This window comes from Toxotes jaculatrix, chromosome 22 (genome assembly GCF_017976425.1).
Source record: "Toxotes jaculatrix isolate fToxJac2 chromosome 22, fToxJac2.pri, whole genome shotgun sequence".
Classification (NCBI taxonomy): Eukaryota; Metazoa; Chordata; class Actinopteri; family Toxotidae; genus Toxotes; species Toxotes jaculatrix.
This window is the reverse complement of record NC_054415.1, coordinates 7941499-7964018: the sequence shown is the minus strand read 5'-3', so window position 1 is coordinate 7964018 and position 22520 is coordinate 7941499. Positions and strand designations below refer to the sequence as shown.

The window sequence follows — 22520 nt, the reverse complement described above, 5'->3', positions numbered from 1 at the left end:
TGTGTGTGTGTGTGTGTGTGTGTGTGTGTGTGTGTGTATCAGTGAATGCGCATCATAAGCCATGGAAAGTATCCAGTGCGCTGCATGCCAAAGGTACTGATGAAGAAGTTGAGGACTGTGGTGATGAAGACTATGATGGTCGCTACGTTGTTCAGGTAGTCCAGACGCTTCTGTAGAGCAGAGTTATTCAGGTCCCGGCGTCCTGTGACACACACACACACACACACACTATAGTTTCTGAAATTACACCCACTCCTTGTTCATGCTAATGTTACTTTGCATTCATTATTTTCACACTTCACTGACCAGTCACAGTCACTAATGCACCAAACACCAAAAACCACAACAAGCAAAGCACAGGCTTCTGTTAAATCACTACATTTATTCAGCTTTCTGAAGGACAGTGTGTACATATGTCGCTTGTTTCTATTACCCTGGTATCTCTATAAGATTGAATCATAAAAAAACATTTTTTTGTGAAACAAATTTTGAGAATAAATAAGATGCACAACTTTAGAAATGAAACTTCAAGCATGTTATTTCAGCAAATAAAATAATACATATTTAAATAGATGTTCAGTTGGTTAAAGTGAAGGTATTTTAGTGGGATTATGGCCTGAAATCAGCATTTGAACAACACCTTTCAAAGCCTGAATAATATGTAAGATATGATGTTTGAATGTATGTGGCTTATGTCTCTCGGCTTTGTACAAATTACAAGGGCACAGACATTTGTAAATTGAACTTTAACTTTGAATCAACAAGTGCACAGATGAAATGCTTGTGCACAGAGTGTGTGGGTGCATGCATGCAAGTGTGTAAATGTGTTTGACATATGTGAGTGCATGTGAGTTTTGTGTAAGCATGTGTCAGAAGTGGAGTCGAGCCAGCAGCCAGCGGAAGAAGCCAGTCCTCTTGGATCCGAAGAAGCTGATGAAGAAGTTAATCACCGTGGTGACAAAGATGATGCCTGTTGCAACGTTGTTCAGGTAGTCGAGTCGTTTCTGATTGGACACCACGTTCAGGTCCCTGCGGGCTATGACACACACATAAACACAGACAGACAGACACACACACACACAAACACACATATTTCAAACGTTTCAAACATACCCACACACACACACATGCAGTTGATACATACACATTCACACGCACAAACACTCACCTGAGACACTCACAATTACCCATTTCAAACAAACATACTCTAATGTATCCATACAAACAGCAATATCACACTCATTTCAGTCACGGACCCTCCAGGCTGAGTCTAATTTATGTGACATCCTGACCAGACTCACTTTACAGAGAATATCCTGTAGACGCTAGTAAAATGTGAATATGGCATGTGTTTAGGACTCTGAGAGTTTTTTTTCCACGTTTAGTTCTGAGGCTGAAAATTCAAGCAAACTTAGTATAAATGTGTGTGCTAACAGGTGTCACACAACAGTGATGTGATTAACAGCATTTTGTTCAGCAACTGTGCATGAATGGATAAAGATTAAAGCTGCCACTTCTACACAAAGCCATTTAAATCAGGCACATTCATGCTCGCTTTGTGTTTGTGGATGTACGTACAGTGTGTGAGTGTGTCTGCTGAGCGTGTCTCAGTGAGTGAAACGGTGAAACAGCCACCGCAGCAAGCAGCTGCGCTGTGTGCCGAAGGCGGCTTTGATGATGTTGATGATGAGGGTGAGGAAAATGAGGCCGGTGATCAGATTGTTCAGGAAGTTTAACCACCGCTGCCAAGAGGGGAGGAGGGTCAGCTCTAAACGAGCTACACACACACACACACACACAAACACACACACAGACACAGACATGTGGAGGATGCATACATACCATACACACACAGACAACAAGAACACATGCATACATACACACACACACACACACACACACACACACACACACACACACACACACACACACACAGAAACATAGACACACACACATACATCTAGTTGGTCCCTTGGCCCAGTCCATTCATTCTGAATGAAATCAAATAAAGATACCAGAGTACAGTAACACTGTAGCAGATTAGTACTGTAAGTAGAACAATAAGTCACACTCTGTGTGTGTGTGTGTGTTTCCAAAAAGTCCCACATATTAAAATCGGTCCCTACGTCAGAGAGTCAGAAATGCATCCTGGCAAAGAGGCCGGTGCGCTCCATCCCAAAGACAGAGATGAAGATGTTGGTCACGAAGATGAGGAAGATGAGGATGGTTGTGAGGTTGTTCAGGCTGTCCAGGCGCTTCTGGTTCGCCTCTTCGTTGATGTCTCGCCGGGCTGCAACACACGCGTGCACACACACCAAAAATAACGACAAAACAATAACGAGACACCAAACAAAAGAAATATTCATTTTTCCCATTTTTTTAAAAATACCTGAAGTGACTGGTTTTCACCCTACACCTGTATTTTCTCAACAAATCAGCACGTCAGTGAGTTAGTATGTTAATGTGACCGGTTAAAAACATGGAGGGTGGATTTCTGAAGCAGAAGACCTGTAAGCAGACTCATTTTGTGATGCTCACCGATGATGATGATCAGGACTCCAGCCACTATCTGAAGAGCCAGGGAAAAAGAGATGAGCGTCAGGACGGCGACATAGTACCTGAGGACACACAAAAAAAAGTTACACAAAAAATTGCATTCAGCAAATATTTTCTTGTGAGGAAACCCCTGAAAACATCATACAGTGTACCTGTATCCAGCTCCCTGTTCGATGACGGTCTTCATGTGTGTGATGTTAGCCAGGAACAGAGCAATGTCCAGCATGCCCTCAGCTGCTGTCTTCTTGGTAGCGTACAGGTTCATGTTCAGATTAGAGGCTGAACCTCCCTGAGAAAGCGAGAGAGACACGACGGGTTTCAGATTTCAAGTGATCCTTCTCATCCTTTGCACCTGTGCTTTAAGCTTCTCAGTGCCAAAGACAAGTGGGACCCACTTTAAATGTGCAACTGAGGACATCCTATGGGAGCTTCTGGACATCAAGAAGAGACGTTGAGAGGAAGAAAGACAGGAATGAGGAGGAGGCACAGAAAAGTAGAAAGAAAAAAATTTGAAGGGAAAAGGTCACAAGGGTACAAGTTGTAATGTTCGTGTCCTTAACACAATCTGTTTCCAAGTTTCTTTTCTAAAGTTAGATGAATCTGAACAGAAGAGGGCAGCAAAGACCATGGAGACTACTACAGTGTGCCGCCAGAAAAAAAAACATTATTTATTTAACAAGATGAAGTGTATTAACTATCATACCAAAAAATCCCTTTGCACAGATTTTGTGCTTGCAGCCAAATCCAAACCACAAACGTAATCAATGAGAGAGTCAAGATACTGATTACATCTGACAGTGATCCATCAAAAGACAAATCTAACTATTATCATTGCTTTAGAAACAAGCACTTCATACATCACTGTAACTGGGTTTTCATCCCACCAAATTTAGTCTCAGGAGACTCTGAAATGAGATAAGTGTTTCTCAGATTTTGGATGTTTGGAAAAAGAGAATTCCCGTATTTTCTTGTGGTTCATTTATCAGGAGCGTTTTAACTGCGGCTCATTTGGAAGCAATTGTTTTTAGAATGATAAGGAGTTTCACTTTGTTGCACATGAGGGGTTTCAGAAATTGACTGTGTGTGTGTCTGTTTGTGTTTCGTGTGTTTACCCAGAACAATCATTTGATAGAGAAGCAGGAAATAACAGGTGAAGAGCAAAGGGAGAAATGACTTCTTTCTTTGCAACTTTTGCAACTGCCACAAAGAGAGGTGGTGTGTGTGTTACATAAGACCTTAATTTATGACTCAGCACGTCAGGAACTAAAATTTATAGATCTAGTTATAGCACTGAGCTATAGATTGAAGTATTCTACCCACACATAGATAATTTTCCTCCAGGCTGCGTCTGTGTAGTTTTAATCAGTCTGTTTTTCTTTAGGCTGCACAGAAACAGAGATGTGTTCAAGGAAGATGTACTGTACATTATATGTGTGTGGGTGGTGCAAGATCAAAGCAGGATTTCAACTTCTTTCTCATGCTCTCTTTTTTCGTTCTTCACATGACTACCTCACTTCTCATGTGCACATTTGAGTGCAACACAATGAGTTAGTGAGGAAAGAGCATTCATCCCATGTTCCCCAAGTCTGCGATGACGGGGGGCCTTTCCAAGCTGGTATAAACACTTTAGACGCGTTCAGACAAACTAGTTTGTTTAAAGCACATTGAACCCTTTATTACCAACTCTGCACTGTTTTCAGTTCCTATCTGTGCAGGGGAAGCACTCCAGTACTTGTGGACAGGGCACATACGCACACAGTAATCTTGCTGGCTGAGATCATGTGCTTTGGTTTCTTCCTGAGAGTCTGGCAATGCTACCTCTTTCAAATTTCTATGAAGCTAACCAGTGGCAATAACCAACAGCACCACAAAACTACTGTACAGCTCAGCCAGTGTGTTTACATCTACTTCCCTCTCGCCCATGAGCGCTGGCACCGCTCCCCCTGTGTGGAGACAGCAAGTTGGCAGGTGCAGTTCGGTAACAAATAGGTTTCATTGACAACGTTCATATGAGGTCTGTGGCTTATCATAACTGGGCCTTGATTTCTGGAATAAAGTGTTGACGCTGACATTTTCAAATGTAGGTTTTGGACTCTCTGAGTTCCACAAACCAAAACCAAAACAAACTGACCCTTTGCGTAAGAGGAAAAATATATGTTGTCTGGTATTTTTGAACAACCTGCACCTTGCAGTTTATCCAAATGTCACAGGGTGCAATTTGAAATTTAGTCAATCATTGTTGTGTGACCAACAATTTACCTCTTCTGATGCTGTGAGTCCCATCAAGCTGGTGCACATGTGATATAATGTTGTGCTGGAAAACTTGATTTCATCCCCCACACGGCCTATAATAGAGTTCAGTTTGATCCACAGTGGGTTAATCTCTGAGAAAGTATGAAGCAATTCCAAGAACTGCAAGACTGTCAAAACACTATGAACACATGTACCATGCCCTCTTGTATGTTTTTCTGAGAGTGTGCGAGAGAAACTGGGTAGGAAAACGAGAGAAAGAGGGTGAAAAGAGGGAGAAACACAGAGAGGGACACGAAGAAGTGATGAAAAAAGATATAGAGACACAGGGAGTGAGAGAGTGAGAGAAAAGGTATGTATATATACTGGCTCGTTTCCATTTTTTCTCCTTTGGGGACTCATGTGGTCACACTTTATCAACATCAGCCGTGGGCATGCCTCCAAGACACACACACACACACACACACTCCACAACCAAAACATTGGAATGGCCTACGTACAATTTTATGGGCCATGTGTGTTCACTTAGTGTAATGTCTCTCTAAATGTACTGGCTGTGCTTTTATTGCACTTAATCTGGAATTATTTTGATGTATTCAAATATGTTGATGAATTATTATTTTAGCCTTTGTTTCAGTGGACGGATAGAGCAGCCATAGATCTTTATTTACGGCAGCAGTCTGGAGAAGTGGTTTGCAGAAGGTCAGCGGGGGTTACTCACATTTACCCTCAGAAGCTGTGAATTACAGCCACTTGGCCGCGGGGCAGCTCCATCATGAATGTCCAAGATTGACGACTTGGCTCTCATACACCTTGACATCTGCCTTTGCAGAATGAGAAAAGGTTTCCTGCTCATTTTCTTACCTTGTCTGTGAGTAAGCATCGAGCAAAAGTTATTTTTTTCTAATCGTTTAATAATCTGTTATGTGTTTTGTCTAGTCATTTGGTCTCCAACACATTCAAGTTTCTTTCTGTGGGTGGATACTTAGCGGCAGTCTTTAATGCTAACATATAAATGTATTTTCAGCTCTAAAAAAGATCCTGCTGTTAGGCCTCATTATGTCTCCTCACTCAAATTGTTCCTGGAAGCTGAAAAAGCTGCACTAGGTTGAAAATGTCCACATAGATTAAAAGAGGAGTCGGGAATGAAACAGCACCTGCAAAGAATTTATGGACGTGTTTATGCATCATGGGATTGGTGGCAGTAACAGACATTAATCCCACTGTTTTTGAATTGACTTCAGCCTCATGGTTGGAATGTGACCTGCTATTGAATCGAGGATATTCATCATGCAAACATCGTGCAACAGCTTAGAAAACATTTATCATGTGAGACTCCCTGCTGAAAAACACATGATAAAAGAATGCACATCAACTAGAGATGTTTTCATGGTAACGTTTTTAGCTGAACACAGTTATGATTTGAAAAGGCTACGAGAGACTTAACAGGGTTCAAATTCAAAACAATCTCACAGAGGAGCCTTCCAAGAACCAGTTTTCCTTTAAATTTTTTATAAGCAATGCATATATAGGATTGTTAATCACGTTGTGGCCTTATAAGGTTTAAACTTAGATTCCCCTGAGGAATATAAAAAGACAAAAAAAAAAAAATGAAATCGCTTTTCACAGTTCAGAGTTAGCACAAACTCCCCAATGTATTTAGGACATGGCTCCCCACACAGCACTAAGCTGAGTAAGTAAAATGCCCTTCTCTACACAGAAGTTCTTAGATCTTTTTTCCTACTGGTTTTTGTGGATGTATGGTATTTTTGCAGTAAACTCTTAAATCCAGAGTCCTTGTAAAACCCATTCCTGAAATTCACTGATCCACAGCTCTGGGCACAGGTCCACCTCACATAATGTACACAGACCCGAGCATACATATATATATACACACACACACACACACACATACACACACCAGCACTATATACACACATAAAACACGTGCTTGATGTTTACCTGTACAGGCATACACAAGAATATGTCATTCCAAATATACTGATGAGCACATTTATGCCAAGAATATACACAAAATCATGCTTGCAAAACTGCACACTTCTTAATGCGCTTGTTAATGCACACATACACACACACTAGACCACATGGGAGGCCCCCCCTCGACCTCACAGGAAGTGCTCCTCCCCTGGATTCCTATTGGCCGCTATAATAACCAATGGGAAAGGAAACTCAACTAGGAGTGGAGCTCTGGTTTTCTTTTAGTGTCTTATTTTAACTGTCTCTCTGTCTGTCTGGTCTGTCTGTCTCTCTGTCTGTCTCAGTGCTTGCCTATTTGACTTTCTTTTTTTTTTTCTCCATGGCTCTCTCTGCCTGAAGGCACCATCTTTCTGTTTGGTTTTTATGTAACTTCCATTTAGCGAGAGGGAGTAGGAAGGAATCAGAAAAGCAGATGAAGAGAAACAGATAGTGACAGAAAGAAGAGGAGTCAGCATGAATGGAGGAAGAGAAGCACTGACTCAAAACTAGGAACAATCTTGAAAGAAAAGTTAAGATTTCATAATATCAAACCCCATGTCTTACTATTTATGTTTTTTTTTCCCAGAAAAAGGTCTCAGTCGAGCACTGAGCGCCTTCAAACATCACCTCTTGACATTTTCTGTTTGTTTGTGTTGGGGGACACGGTCAGCCCATGAAATGCTGCGTTTCAGGTTATTTATTTGTCTATGTGTGTGTTGATGATCGGTGGGGGGGGCATGTCAGTGAAAAGACTCATTATGTTTAGAGGCAAACAAACAGAGGACAAAATTCAACACGTGCACACACAAGTACGCACAAACTCAATTAGAGCCAAAAGACTCACTAGGTGAACCTCGACGCGGAAAAACACAGGGAGGAGGCTTTTATCTACACACACACACCATTTCTGTGCCCCCTTCTCACTCACACACAGGCAGTAGCTTCACAACTTAAGGGCAAGTGACCCTTGACCTTTGCCCATGGCCAACTATCATCCTGCTGACTGGCCTGTAATTTGCAAAACTGGCATGAGAAAACAGTCTTACAAAGGTGTGTGTGTTTTTATCATTTAAAGCCCATGAGGATGATGCTGGCCTTTACCATATGGTTGGAAACGTACTTGTGGTCATGTTATTGTGACTCTCCCCAACAAACTTGTTCCCTGCTGTGTCCTTTATGTCACGCCTGAGTGAACACACATGTCACTTGAACACACCGGATACAACCAACCTTCATCCTTTTTTGATGCTTCCTTTCTTGCTGTTTACAATCACATAAATCATGTCTTTCTTCCTGAGTCCACTGACTACATTTTGTTTTAATCGACAGACAGACAAGCAGACAGAAATACTGTAAGTTCAAAGGACATTATTACACTCAAACATTCCTGATATGAATTTGTGTGTATTATGAAATATAATCATATAATGCAGGCTTAGTCAAAAGCCCATTTCCTACTCTACTGCCAAAATATTCCTCATAGGAACATGTGCTCAATTCCAGATTCTATCTTCATCTTGCAAAATATGATGCACTGCGACAGATTAAATTCCCTGACAATATATAAAGTAGTTAAAATAAGCTCCATCTCAGCCAGGTATGACATTAAAATGCTTCCCACACATTAAAGCAGTTTTCAGTACAGTGATAACAGTCCAACACTTTGTGCGTCTGTACTCATTTAACTTGTTGTGCAGTATTTTTGTATCATGTTACTGCTGCTTTTACAGTAAAGGATGTAAATACTGGATTTGAATGACAGAGCATGACTTCATGTGCATGTGTGTGTGTGTGTGTGTGTGTGTGTAAGAGATAGAATACTGGGAAAATCAACAAACCACACAACCCCAGTGCACTCTGACCTTTGAACTTCCACCCCCAATGGTGGGACACTCGCCCACACACAAACCCACGACCACAGTGACACCCACAAGCACAGAAAACAAAGATGAAACGCTGGACTATGATTTAACGTGACGAATACAGGCACAGAGTAAAGGTATACACAGCATGTGTGCAAGTAGAGGGGGGACAAATACAAGAGAGCACCCAAAGGACTCCCTGGCAACCACAGCACTGTAATCTAACTGCTACACTTGACCACAGGAGCGTGCATTTGTGTGTTTGGACTTCCATCTGCCATCTGGGAGTAGAAAGAGAGAAAGCGTGGCAGTGATCTGATATCAGTTGACTCTCTGCATTCCTGACCGTGATCACATGGTGTAACAGAGTTTCCCATATCAATGATTCAGCCAGCTACACTCTCCAGTCCTGCGGGGGCATCCTGAGGAAACCTGACAAAGGTTCCCATTTCCAATGACAGTATTTTACAAATATAATTACAAAATTGTTTTGTTGCTGTGTGACTTTTGCTTCATCGCTGACAGCAATTTTGGAAAATTCCCAGTTTCCATTTGCAAGTATTTAAAGGATAACTCTGGTGTGTTATGACCTTAAGAAAAAGCTGCTTATATCTCTGATCCAAAATACAGGCTAGATGAATGCACAAAGTGGGAAACTCTCAACAATGACTTCAGGTACAGGTCTATACTTCAGTGTGTGTGTGTGAAGAAGAGTCCATAAACACCTGGTTCTTCTCTGAACCAGTCATTCTACAGGAGTCTGTTGCATAAGAGGCTGACGTATGTTGCGTACTGTTATAGCATCATCTGGAATGCTAAATACCCGTGAAGCAATGTGTGCCAGATGTGTGTGTGTGTGTGTAGATCCAAATCTGCGTGTTGCCAGGTGGGTATGGGTGTGTGTCACATGCCAGAAGTGTGCGCAAGCTCAAAGTGTACATGCTCTCATGGCAACATCACAAACACACACATAAACAGGGAGGTTCTTACTGTTTCTGAAATGCTTTCTCTGAAGTGGTGACTTCAGGTGAGTTTGATGATGACAAGCAGGAACGATAAGTATGTACAGCCAGGGTTACTTCACTGCTTCACAGCAAACTTAAATCCCTTGAATCTACAGCTCAGTCTGACCAGTGTCAAGGAGACCTGCTAACTGCTTCAGTGTATGGCCTTGTACTGCAGCTTTTCTTCATGCTTGGATTTAATGACTGTGTCCAAATGTGTGTAAAATTCTTCCACCAACAACACGTGTATTGGAACATGCAGCACATTATCTCATTCGATCATATTTTTCTTAGAACTGCTCACAAAAGTTTTTCTAACCAAATAATGCGTTATGCAAAGTCCATGGAAGAAGCACACATCTACAGTAGAACTCATGTGTCAACTATAACAAAAATACAAGTTCACACACATGGAAGTGACATTTTAATGTGAAGCAACCTCAGGAAGAGCAACAAAGGAGCGACTTTTCCTTTGTAACGATGAACAGAAATGCCATAAATGTTGTTTATAAAAACAGCACACAGATATTTTTGATCTGCTCATATACTCCCAGTCATGCAGCAAAGAAGCACATTTCCTCATGTCAAATAATCACACACACATCAAAACATACATCCTGCAATTACTAGGGGAAATACACATGTACTTTACACAATAGCGTGTAAAAAGACCCTGGTCCCTCCAGTGTGAGTTGGAGAGTTGTAAAAATATACTAGTCATTGTTGAGTGTTTGCTCAAAGTTTTTATTACAGGGAGGACATGATTGGAAAGTGGACGGACTGTTGTCAAAGAGTCTTTGTGAGGATGAAGATGGCAGTAAAAGCTGGAATTTCTTGTTTTTCTTTGTGGTGTTTACCTTGTCATAAAATGGACCTGTGCACTCCGTGAACCTGTGCATCACACATACTAGAAATGTTTTGGGGTTGTTTTTTCATGAAAAGTTAAGGGCCAATCATTTTTCGGTAATAAATGCGACCCCATGATAATCCCATAGTGTTGTCAAGCTGGTAAATCTCTTGCCACCATCTCCCAGGAGGTCAAAGGTCAGCAGTGAGGTGCTCAAGGACCCTTCAGGGGTGTAGATGTTTGCTCCCGTGGGAGCTGGTTTCAGGCCTTCCATTTGAAGGAATGTCGCCTCTGAACACTGTGCCACCCGGCTGCTGCAGCACATGAGTCATTTCAAAGTGAAATGCTCCATGAAACAACGTTTAGACCATGAGATGGTTGAACATTTTGCCAAAAAATGCTCAGAGCATTCTTAAAGCAGCTCCCAGTCCTTGTGAAACTGAAGTTTACCAGTCACCTTAACAGCAATGCTGCAGAGCTGCATTCTAATGTAATGACCAAGGAGAGATGCTAACATGAAAATGTGCAGGACAGAGAGGTTAAAAGTGCAGTAGAGTCTTTTCTTTGTTGTTGTTGTTGGGACACTTAACAGTCAAATGTTTATTGGATTACATGAAAAAAAAAATTGAACGTTCCACAAACTTTGCTCATGCTATAATTTAAAATTCTATCATAATGATATCTGTCAGAGCAGACATACTTTGGGTCTGCAAGCCTGAAAGATATGACACCTTCACAATCACACACCACACCTGATGATGAATAACTATCAGGGAATGCAACAATCATCCTCAATAAAGCACCAAGTGTTTTTGGCACACTGTGAGAGTGAGAACAAAAATCATTAAAGCATCAAGAACGGCAACAAACTTGTTAAATAGCTCAGTGCTGTGAGTCATCTAGGCCTTAGAGTAGAGTAACAACTGCTGTGATTACACAACCAGTCCTAACAGTGTTTGTGGTTTGGCATAATTATATTTTGTTGAAGTGAAACGTCAGTTTGTCACAAAATGATCTTGACTTACAGTCATACTGTGTCCAAAACAAACAAGACAAGAGGAGTGTGGGAGGGGCACACGACTGCAGGAAGTGTGTGAGTGTACATATTGTATACGGTAAACAGCCTGAAGTACGTGTGGCTGTGTTCTGGAACTGCGTCTTACAGGCTCAGGTGTGGTGTGAACAGGTGGACTAAAAAAAATGGAAAACTGGAAGAGTGAGAGATGGAAGAGTGACACTGACTCTCTTTGTCGTGTCATTCTCTCCTTCTCCAGTGCCGTTTTTTCCACAGATGAGCCGAAGCTGTTTGGAGTTTAAACCCCCCCCCCTCGGGCGTACAAGCTTTCAGGCCTCGGCCATGTGTGACATCGCAGGACATTCCTCCCAGCGACTTCCTGGCTTTTATGGCTCGGCCTTCATCACCATCCACAACACACACTTCCTTCCTCTGCGTTTGTGTTTGTGTGTATGTGGGCATTCCCGTTTCCCGAGTTCCACGAATGCTGCTGTTTTGTGTCGAAACTGCATCCCAAATGAGGACCATTCAAATAGAAAGAGACAGTTATAGACACCGGAGGGGACACAGAGAAACGGAGTCTGCCTGAGGATGAAAACATGAAGAAAAAAAGAAAGAAGGCATAAAGCACTACTCTGCCCTATAAACAAAACACTGAGCGCAGCACATTTTCAACTCTGTTTCTTAACATATGAATTCTTCTAAAGAATTTAGTGATCCTCTTTTGATTTTCAAGACTCTTTTCTGGGTCTTTAAAGGTCTGCCATCACTCAGGAGGGGTCAGCGCAGCAGACAGAAAATACCCAAAAGAAACTGCGTGTTTGCAGAGTGAAACAAATTGCTATTTAAAAAGTGTTTTTTCACCCTTTTCTCTTTTGTTAAATGGGTGCATTATCAATTTTACATTTAGTCACAGGAGTTCTACTCAGGTTATGACAGTGTTCACTGCTGCAAACATACTCAGGACCCACATACACACACGCACAGGCAAGTCAGTTCTTATGATATGAAAGTCTATTATCTAATTTTACTCACACGAAGTAAGACTGATGCAATTCAGTGGCATGCACATACACAGGGATCTTGATTTAGTATAGTGATGAAAATCATGATGATACTCTTCGCTGTAATAACTGTGTGGCTGGTGTGGTGGTACCAGATTCCAGCGACAGTAAATAACTTCCTCTACAGATTTTATACCACTGTACATATAAGCCCCAACAAACAGAAGAAAACTGAGAAAAGCACAGTCGACAGAGTTCGTATTTCTGCGGCAATGTGGGAATGATTAACATGGATCTGAGACGTCTCTGATCAAAGCTGCTTCACCAGCCACTCAGGCAGATATCAGTTTCAGATATCCACAAGACTGTGATGTTCTATCACGGCTGGAGTGTGTGTGTGTGTGTGTGGCACTGAGAAGAAGTAAATGACTATTTGTGTAAGAGAAGTTATGGCTGTTTATTTTCACTGAAGAGGTCAAAGGGTAGATGGATATTCTTGAACGAGCAAAAGACTCCATACACCCCCCCCCCCCCCCCCCCCCCCCCACACACACACAATATATATATATGTTGCACAAAGCAGGTTCATGTAGACAGAAAACTGAGGAAAAAATGCTGTGAAACATTTTATGTTTCTGATCATGAGAAAGTTTCAAAATACAACATACAGCTACATACTTGTTAAAGCAGTGCACAGCCAAAGCAATTCCCAGAATTATAGTTTTTTGAGCATGCTGGACATGCTAATAACTACTCATTACAGCTTAGAAATGTTTTTTTAGCAACTTCATAGACAACATTTTTTTAAAAATGCCACCCAATTTCTTCTCCAGAAGCTGGCATTCCCCCTTGTCTCACTGCCTTTTAAAAATAAAAAACACGTATGACATTGTGGTCAGACAATTAAACCTCATAGCAGAACAACACAGTTTGCCAAGTAGAAAATCTGCAAAATGTGGGCGCAAATGTGCAGTGATTTTCAGAGCGTGTTCCCTTGAGACTCAGTGGCTTCATGGTTTTACACAGAGGACAATTAATAACAGAGTGCCATTGTTTCACTTTTAGTGTGATCTCATTGTGTTGAAATCAACAATAGTCCCATGAGCACCACAGGCACCAGGGGGACGTGAGCAAGGGAGGCGGGATGAGGTAAGACAGAACCTCACCCACCTCCCACACTCCCTCTCTCCCACAAACACTGCAGCCCTGCTCCCACTTTTTTCCTTTAAACACACTTAAAATCACACATGACCTCACACAGCCACTTCATTCTGTTGCATTAACTAAAATGCAATGGTTGTGTGCTTGTATATAAAGCTTGAAGTGGTACCATTGTGTCTGTATTATGTCCTCAAATTCACAAAATTTGAATTAAATGGAAACATAAATCATTTCACCACATTTTTTTTGCAGGCACAGACGAGAATGTCTTTTCAATGTTGCAAATTTGCCTTTTTATTGATGTCCTGACCTGGGTAAAAGCAAAAAATGTCTTTCCTTGCCTGCTATGTGCATCTTTTGTGGATTTGTTGTTTTTTTTTGTAAAGAAAAGTTGCCTTTTTGATCTGATTACCTGGACATTGTTAATCTGCTTATTTGTGGTTCCTCAAGGTGTTTCATCCACACACTGAGCCCATTTTCTGTCCTTTGATGGTATAATCTACCTGGGATCTTTGTCTAAAATGCAATGGTTGTATGCTGTATTAAATAAAATGGAGATAAATCATATGTAAGGACACAACTTTATTATTTATTTATAATGTTTAGAATCTATTTATAACAAATAAATGTCTTTCACTTGATCCCTTAAACCTGCAGACCAAAGCAACAAGATACTTCATTTTGTGTCTTTTTGTATTAATTTTGTGTCCTTTAACCACATCACTCACACTAACCTGTTTCATACTATACAATTATCTTTGTTAATATAGAAATATTGATCAGAGAACCTATAAAGTAACATTTTATGTTGCTTGCATTGTTACATAATCAAAGCCAATAATTGAGCTAACTAAACACTTTGTATTGATCACCCAAAACAAGGAATTTCATCTCATTGGGATTGTTGTGTTAACCTCTGCACGCACAACAGGTATGCAGACACACACACACACACACACACAATGATGCACATCCCCACATTCTTTTGCATACATGCACACACATGCTGGCAGCCAAACAAGCTGCAGTTTTACACATTCACAATCAAATATTGTACATATGTTGACTGGACAGTTTGTACACACACACACACGCTTGTGAACCCACATACAAGACTGACCAGAAACGTTCAGACACACACACAGTCTGATCCGGTGACCTAACACTCGTGCTGGAGAGAAGGAAAACAGAGATAGAGAGAGGTCTGTATTTACCTTTAGATCACCCCTCAATTAACATAAACACACTCATACACACATCCTCCACACTGGCCAGCAGCCTGCCGCATAGCAACACGTTTTATCAACAAACACAAGAGGTCAGATTCTGTGTGTGTATCTGTTTGTATTCCAATTATTTTTTTTCTTGATTTTTTTGCCAAGTTTTTCTTTTTTCTTTTTTTTTTTTTTGCCATGTCTCTTGCCAAGTTACCTCTGCTCCCCTCTCTTTCTGTGTTTTGTATCATTTCACACGTTTCTTAAAGGAATACAAATTTTGGGAAATACGTTCACTTTATCTTCCAAGATAAAAGATGAGAGCGTCAGCCTCAGAGCAATTAACGCGCAGACCTCATGCATCGTACAGTACACCGCATGCAGCCTCTAAAACGTTGTATGTGTTTATGACATTGTGTGTGTTCATGTCTATTTTTATGCGTATGCTTTTCCACAAATGTGTGGCCACATGTGTGTGGCTGTGCCTCCATATGTGTTTGGCTACTATCCAAGCACAGCACCTCTATGAGCTACAGTTTCAAATGAAGTGCACAGCACCGCAAACCACTGCAGTTAAATGTAGCTGTACTATATGTGCAAATGATAAGCGACACACAATTCTCTGAAAATAAATAAATCCTGATGAATTCTGAGTAAAAACCATTAAACAGCTACAAGTTTTTTTATAAGCAGGGTGTGTGTACAGAGCTACATGGAAAATGTGTGAAAAGCCTTGAAAGAATGACTTACAGTGAACTTGGATTTATAAGCCTGGTGTGCATTTGTGATTTATGTGCATCTGTATGTGTGTGTTTGTGCGCATGTGTGAGTCGCAGTGTTGTGAGTTACAGTGTCCCAGCAGGGGAGCCTCAGCACTAAAAAGGGGGTTTCCTGTTCTTTCTTGGCAAATGTGGCTGGAACAAGTGGATGAGGAACAAAAGTGTGTTACAACACTCTTGGCCTAAAGCTGCAGCAAGTGATTTATTTCATGTGTAATAATCAGCTCAAGGTTTCACAGATGATCACTTGGTAAATATGACAAACAATGTCTTTATGAAATATATCACGCAGAGCCCACAATGAGTCTTTCACTGTTTGGAAACAGTGTTAGACACAGGAGTAAAGATTTTAAATCCTGCTCAAGTGGATGTAAAGGAGCAGACCTGTGTGTCTGTAATGAGAATACTTTCGCTTTACATCTGCTGTGTTTCACTCTGTGACAACATAATTGTGGGTTTGTGACAAAGACAGAGCAGGAGACAGGGAGACTGGTGTGTGTGTGATAATCTAATTGTTTATATCTGGTAGGATCTAAAGTATCGTCTGGTATCACTCATCTTGACTTTTTTTTGCACACACACCATCTAAAAATCTTTTTACGTTTTTACACACACACACACACACACACACACACACACGCACATGGCAGTGAATTAGACACTAGTCCCGTGAAGCTGTTTCAGATTCAAACTGAGTCAGCTGTCATTTCCCCCCAGAAATGAAAAGTAAACACTCACTCCCCCCTGGACAGAGGAAGAAGAGGAATAGAGAGAAATGGAAAGAGGAATAGGGTAATCAAGAAAAAAGAGAAGAAGATGAGGAAGAATGCACGAGGAACAAGAAAGAACAAGAAACTGAACTGGAAGAAGCATGTAAAACTAGGTGAAAATAGTTGGGAGAGGACGCACAAAAAATAAAAAACATAATCTCACACAAACATGGTTGAAGTTCCACTTCAGCAGCTATGTTAAGCCAAGATGTAAATGTGTCAGTACAGGTAGTAACACACTACAGGTGTGCAGGATGGAGAAGCTAGCTTGTGAGAAAAAAGGTCAGAGGTTAGCCTCTTGGATCAGGAGGATAAATCTGGGCTGGGAAATGAAAGGGTCGCACTTTCCTCTTCCTCATTCCTACCACTGAGATGCCCTTGAGCAAAGGCCCTTCCAGCAACACTGTCAGCATGTGCAGGATGTAGATGATCTACTGCTCCATTCACATTCTGATGTGGTCACACACCAATCCGCCATCACACTAAAGGTCTTCTTACTTAATCTTATCTTAGAATGGAAAAGCACATGCTCTGTTTCTGTCAAAATATTTAAAGGCTGATTCTGACATATATGTGCCATAGATTGGACATACAAAGCAAAATTTACACTGCACACCTGTTACACAACAATAGCCATGTAAAGATGAGGCTCTGTTGGATTTCGGATGAAATTTCCCGAAATCCCATGCACACGCATACGCAAACACACACACACACACACTTTCTCGTACTTTACACCCACACTCAGAATGTGGCATTTGCCGTGCAGGGGCACAAGAAGGGGTTACACACATACACACACACACAAACATGTAATGTCAAAGAGAGGCAGCAATGTACTCTGGGAGGTGAGAGAAGTTGGACAAAGTCGAGAAGGACGGTGGCCATGGAGGGACCTACAGCACCAGACACTAAAACAGATGGATAAAAGAAAAACTGTTCCTGTAAACAACTTGTCATCAAAGGAGGAACAAGACCTGACAATACAGTTAAATACAGTTGTTGCCATTGTCACAACCCATGCATACATACACTGTTGTTATGATCATAGGTATTAGTATGACTACTGTTATTCTTGGTGCATTTACTATGAGCTACGCGCAAGACTTGCTCTAAAGTGGCCCTGCCCTTCTGGCATTTGCCAAAGTCACTCAGTGGCCAGTTCAGGCTTGTTCACATGAAGAAACGACTTTACACGTCTCTGAAATATAGCTGTCATGCTTGTAGGGCTGCTGTGATTTCAGCTTTCGTTTTGTGCTGCACGCCCTACCACTGAGACCTGACTGCTGTGTTTCTGTGCTGAACCGCTGGGTACATTGTGGAGCTGGAGTGTCAGTCAGAAAAAAAAAAAAACTGCTCAAGCTACAAAAGAAATAAGATTCTCTCTTTTCGATTATTTGTGCAAGGTGAAATATTTTTCATTTGAACTGAAGCATCTTTGCCAAATTCTTTTTAGGATGTGATGAAAATGGTATACATCTGTGCAACTTAAAGATTGGGTGTGAAGAGGGTTGGTTATGGGTGAAGGATCACACTCAAGGGTCCAAGCCAAGTTTCAAAAAACATAAATTGATGCAGCTGACCAGTATTATCTGTGCATCCAACACCTGCCATAGCTTATTCTTCTGTGGCTTTGACCTTCATTTTTGTCCAAACACTGAAAACCAGTGAGCCACATCACTGCACTGGGTGACATGTTCTGTCATTACCATGCACATGGGCACTGTAGTTTATTTTAAGATCTCCCAACTGTCCTGCTGTCGTAAATTTCTAGCACACTGATTCCACAGCTGAAAATATCCCCACTCTTGACTCCAGTTTAAATAACATTTGCCAAAAAACCACCCTGCTCAGGTGCTTTCAGAAATGCTGGAAAGTACTGAGAGAATAAAAATTGTTAGTTGTTTTTTTTTCAGTCTTTTTATGGAATTTGTTGACATGAAAAAAAGAAAGCAGAAAATATCACCTGTGCTGACCTCTACAGGTTGAAAAGCAAAAGAAAAGCACATTAAATGGTGACCACTTACACCACACGATGGCCTATCATCTGTTTTTAGGCTTTTTCACTTTATGGATTAGTAGTTTCAACTGTGGTAAAAAATTATTACAGATAGGGGATGTTCAGCCACTAAACTTAGAAACTCTTCTAAGGCAATGTTTCTGTCTCTGAAACATGACTTGCCATGCTTGGAGAGGCTGTGTGATTCCTATTAATTCTATGTCAGTGCTCCACGCCCTGTTGCTGTGCTCTATACATAGAGAGTGACTTGGAGGTGTAAAACCTTCGCACCATAGAAATAGATTCATCATGGCAGCTTCGCACAGACGCCGTGTGAGAACCTCATAAATCCAATTTCAGCAAATTACACGCCTCCCTGTGGACTTGATTTGAAGCTATGCTGAATGCATTATGTAAATGTCATGAACTCAGAAACTGTGAAACCTACTCAATATCAATCAGATGTTGCAGGAATCTAAAAGTATCAAACAGTATTTGAAGTCCCGGGTGACTGTTTGACACACAAGGGATTCATCTGCGAGTAGATTACATAAAGCCAGCTCATAACTCAATAGGACTTAAAGGGAAGATCATATGATACGATCAAAAGCTCCAGAAAGGCTGGTGAAAGGGTTTTTGTCGGCCAAACATTGTTTTTTCTGCTGTCAACAAAGTAGTAGCAGGAAGAGATCACGTGAAGCCACCGAGATCAAAGAAAATGCGGCTGCAGCATTTTCAAGAACAGGAAGTCGTACCGTTCAAGTATATGAATGAGCCCTGCGTCTCAAACGTGGCTGTAAATCACAAGTGACTATTATGAAATAAATTTTCAGTTTATAAGGAAAACTACAAATACACCTGAGTATATAGCTGGAATTCTAAAGGAGAACTGTTACATGTACATACCACTACACCTGTTGCAGTGCGGCTGTTAAAACAACATAAAGATGTATGAGATGCATAATGTTGTGAAGTATGTAGTGTAGTATCACATCCAGTTGACATGATGTGTATTGTACTGAGAGTGTGGTTTCTTGAACACTTATGTGCTTACTTGACCACCCACACACGTGCACACAGACACAAAGACACACAGACTGTGTGTCCGTATACAATATGTACACACACACACACACACACACACACACACACACACACACACACATATTTCCGCTTTTCTGAGGATCACACGTTTCTCTCCACACAACTGTCAACATGTCATTAGGCAACCGGGGCTGTGATGAATAGTTGTGGCGAGGACTTGGCATCTGTGGATGTAAACATTTATGTTCTACGCCACATGATATGAACATTACTGCCATAGCTAGTAGCGGATGGCGGCCAAATGGTGCAATAGGTTCTCAGCTTATCTGTGCTTAAGGGTGCAAAACCTCAGGCTCTGCCAACAGTAGTGGTGGTTCTTATAGCACTTTAATTCTTGCTGTGAAAATATACACCAGGCCTCTGTGATGGCTACTGTTGCAGCTGACTGTGGTTCGAGTAGTCACTGCTCACACTTAACAGGGTATTTTACAAACATTATGTGACTCTATATTATCCCAACCTCACAGATACACTCTACTATATACTGTGACTCATGAAAAGGTACAGATAGTGAAGGTTTGTGAGCCTGTGTGTGTGTATGTATTTTGTTGGGGTGAGGGTGGGGGAGGTACACAGATGAACAGAGTCAGCATTCATGACTGGTAAATTTAGAGGTGGCTAGCAGACTGGTAAACAAGCGTATTTGTGCTGCTACTTAAATTCATAACCTTCGACTAAAACTGACATCCTGCTTACGGAAGATTTTCACTGAGCAGCACTGGATAAAATTCACAACCACACCGTAAGATGACCTTCATCTAATGGAAGGAAGGAGTAAAGACTCCTTCCTTGTGTCACAGGCCACAAATGGAGAGCATTTCCAAAGGTGTGAATGTGGAAATAACACAGGAAAAAACACCCGAAATAAATCCAATCCAATGTCCAACATACAAGATGAAACGGAATATCATATGATATACTTCATTTACAGACCTTCACCGAGACTAGCAATGCTGAGTATATCTCTTCTTCCACATCTGTCACTGTCTCACAGCCACACACATTGACTCTCACACTTTTTTTTTTAGACACACACATACACACACAGAGCTTGTCTTGAGTAATAGCACTTTGTTCACTAGAGACTGTGTAGCTAAATATACCAGTAACTGATAGCCCTGCTGGTTGATGGGCAGGAACACTGCTGGCCCTGACACTGATACAGAAGATGAATCGCAACAGTCACCGGGGAGGGTGTGTGTATGTGTGTGTGTGCGTGTGTGGGAGGTCAGCGGTGTTAGGGAGGCTCTCTGCATCCCCATGACTGTAGTGAATGATGAGTCAGAAGATTGTTTGAATAAAGAAACAAGTGCAAAAATGAAAATCCTTTAAAAATTAAACAAAATATGCCTTAATAAGGAATACACTGAAGAAATAATAATAATAAAAAAAAAAACACTGTTCCTAAAAGTGTTGTCTCAACAACAATATATCAAGTCCCCAGCCCTACCATGACCCCTTTTTCTTGGCATTAGTGAGTACCTGTTCTGTTGACCTGTAGCTACATTAGAGGACTTTAATAGCCTTTTCACCCAGGCCCTAATTGATATTTGATGGACGTTGCGATCATCTCTTGGTCTCAGAATAGAGTACAGACACTCAGCTTAACCCAGGGAGCGACACAGCAACCCTCTGATCCTCAGCTCTCACATAGGCAGGACATACCACAGCTCTGTGGCAAAGCTAAGACAGGAGCAGCAATTCAGAGTTACAGATCAACCAAGACTGAGAGAAAGGGACATGAAAGAGTGAAGGGAATAGGGACCAAGAGAGACAGCGTAATTGAAAGGCAGAGAGAGGTGTGGGGGAGGCCACTGCTGAACAGAAAGAGAAACGCATCTGCTTTTTAGCCCGACTTGATTTTTTCCTTTCTTCTTTGTTTTTTTTTCTTTTGCTATCTTTCTGTCTCTGGCCTCACCTGACTCTGTCTCTCTCTCTGTCTCCCCCCTCTTTTCCACACAGTTTTCTCCGTCCACTTGGGTGCACTAACCTGGAGAGGGCCGCTGGCTGGCATGGTGGATCTCAGCGATGTCAGGTCGATGTCTCGGCCCTGCTCCCCTCTCTCTGTCTTCCCCAGTCCCTGCATAATAAAGCCCGTAGCGAGTGACCAACCGAGCAAGCACACACACACTCAGGCACCAAGTGTTGCCCCTACTGCAGTGAAAATGCTAATGCATGGATGGCAGTGGTCGTTATGAAAGGAAATTACCCTGGACGCCAGGCACCAAGCACCAAGCAAGGCCAGGGAGGACAGCAGAGGGACAAACAAACGGCTTATTCACCCCATCTTGGTCTCCCCCACTCCCTCTCTCTCACTTTTCAGTCTTTCGGTCTGTCTCTCTGTCTCTTTCTCTCACTCTATTCTCCCTCTGTACCAAATCTAGGTTGTAAAAATGCTAGAATACCAAATGAACCACCAAACTGAAAACCAGACAAATATTATCTAAGTGTTAGTCTTGTCCCAGTTTGTGGCTGTATTTGAAAGACTAACCACTGCAAACCAATAACAGTAAACGCACACCGAGTTGTGTCTATTTGTGCCTGTTTGCTCAACAAAAACATTCAGCTGTATTTCTGTTAAGTTAACTGAGGTCAGACGTGTTCCCAGTAAAGCACTGAGGCTCCACTATTAGGAGTTTACAGGTCTCTAAACCAGGGGACCCCCAAGCTCTGTCACAGGGAGACATAGGGAACAGGCCTGGTAACATCAGGAGAGTTAGAGACGGAGTTCCTCAAAACCTGCCTGCAGCAGCACACAGCACTAGAGGTGAGTAGAAAAGATCTCTTGTAATTTGCAGAGAAGAGTTATCAAGTCAATGAATTGTCTCAGTAACAAACATTGATGCTGCTAAAGTTGAGCTAAATCTATCTTCTAACTTTAGTCTCCATGAGCTACTGGTCGTACCAGACCCAGTGAGGCTGGATCAACAAAACCCCTGGAGTGTAATGACTCGAACAAAGCTGAGTTTTATTTCTTA

The 22520-nt window shown here is 41.6% G+C and overlaps 1 protein-coding gene across 1 annotated transcript; it reads right to left on the bottom strand.

Annotated features, from left to right (window-relative positions):
* Positions 1-869: 869 nt before the first annotated feature.
* LOC121176354 (ninjurin-2-like) lies at positions 870-21628 on the bottom strand. Its single transcript, XM_041030398.1, has 4 exons — positions 21533-21628; positions 2709-2845; positions 2539-2618; positions 870-1036 (listed from the first exon to the last, which is right to left on the bottom strand). The coding sequence occupies exons 1-4, from the start codon at positions 21626-21628 to the stop codon at positions 870-872; spliced, it is 480 nt and encodes a 159-aa protein (XP_040886332.1).
* Positions 21629-22520: the final 892 nt, after the last annotated feature.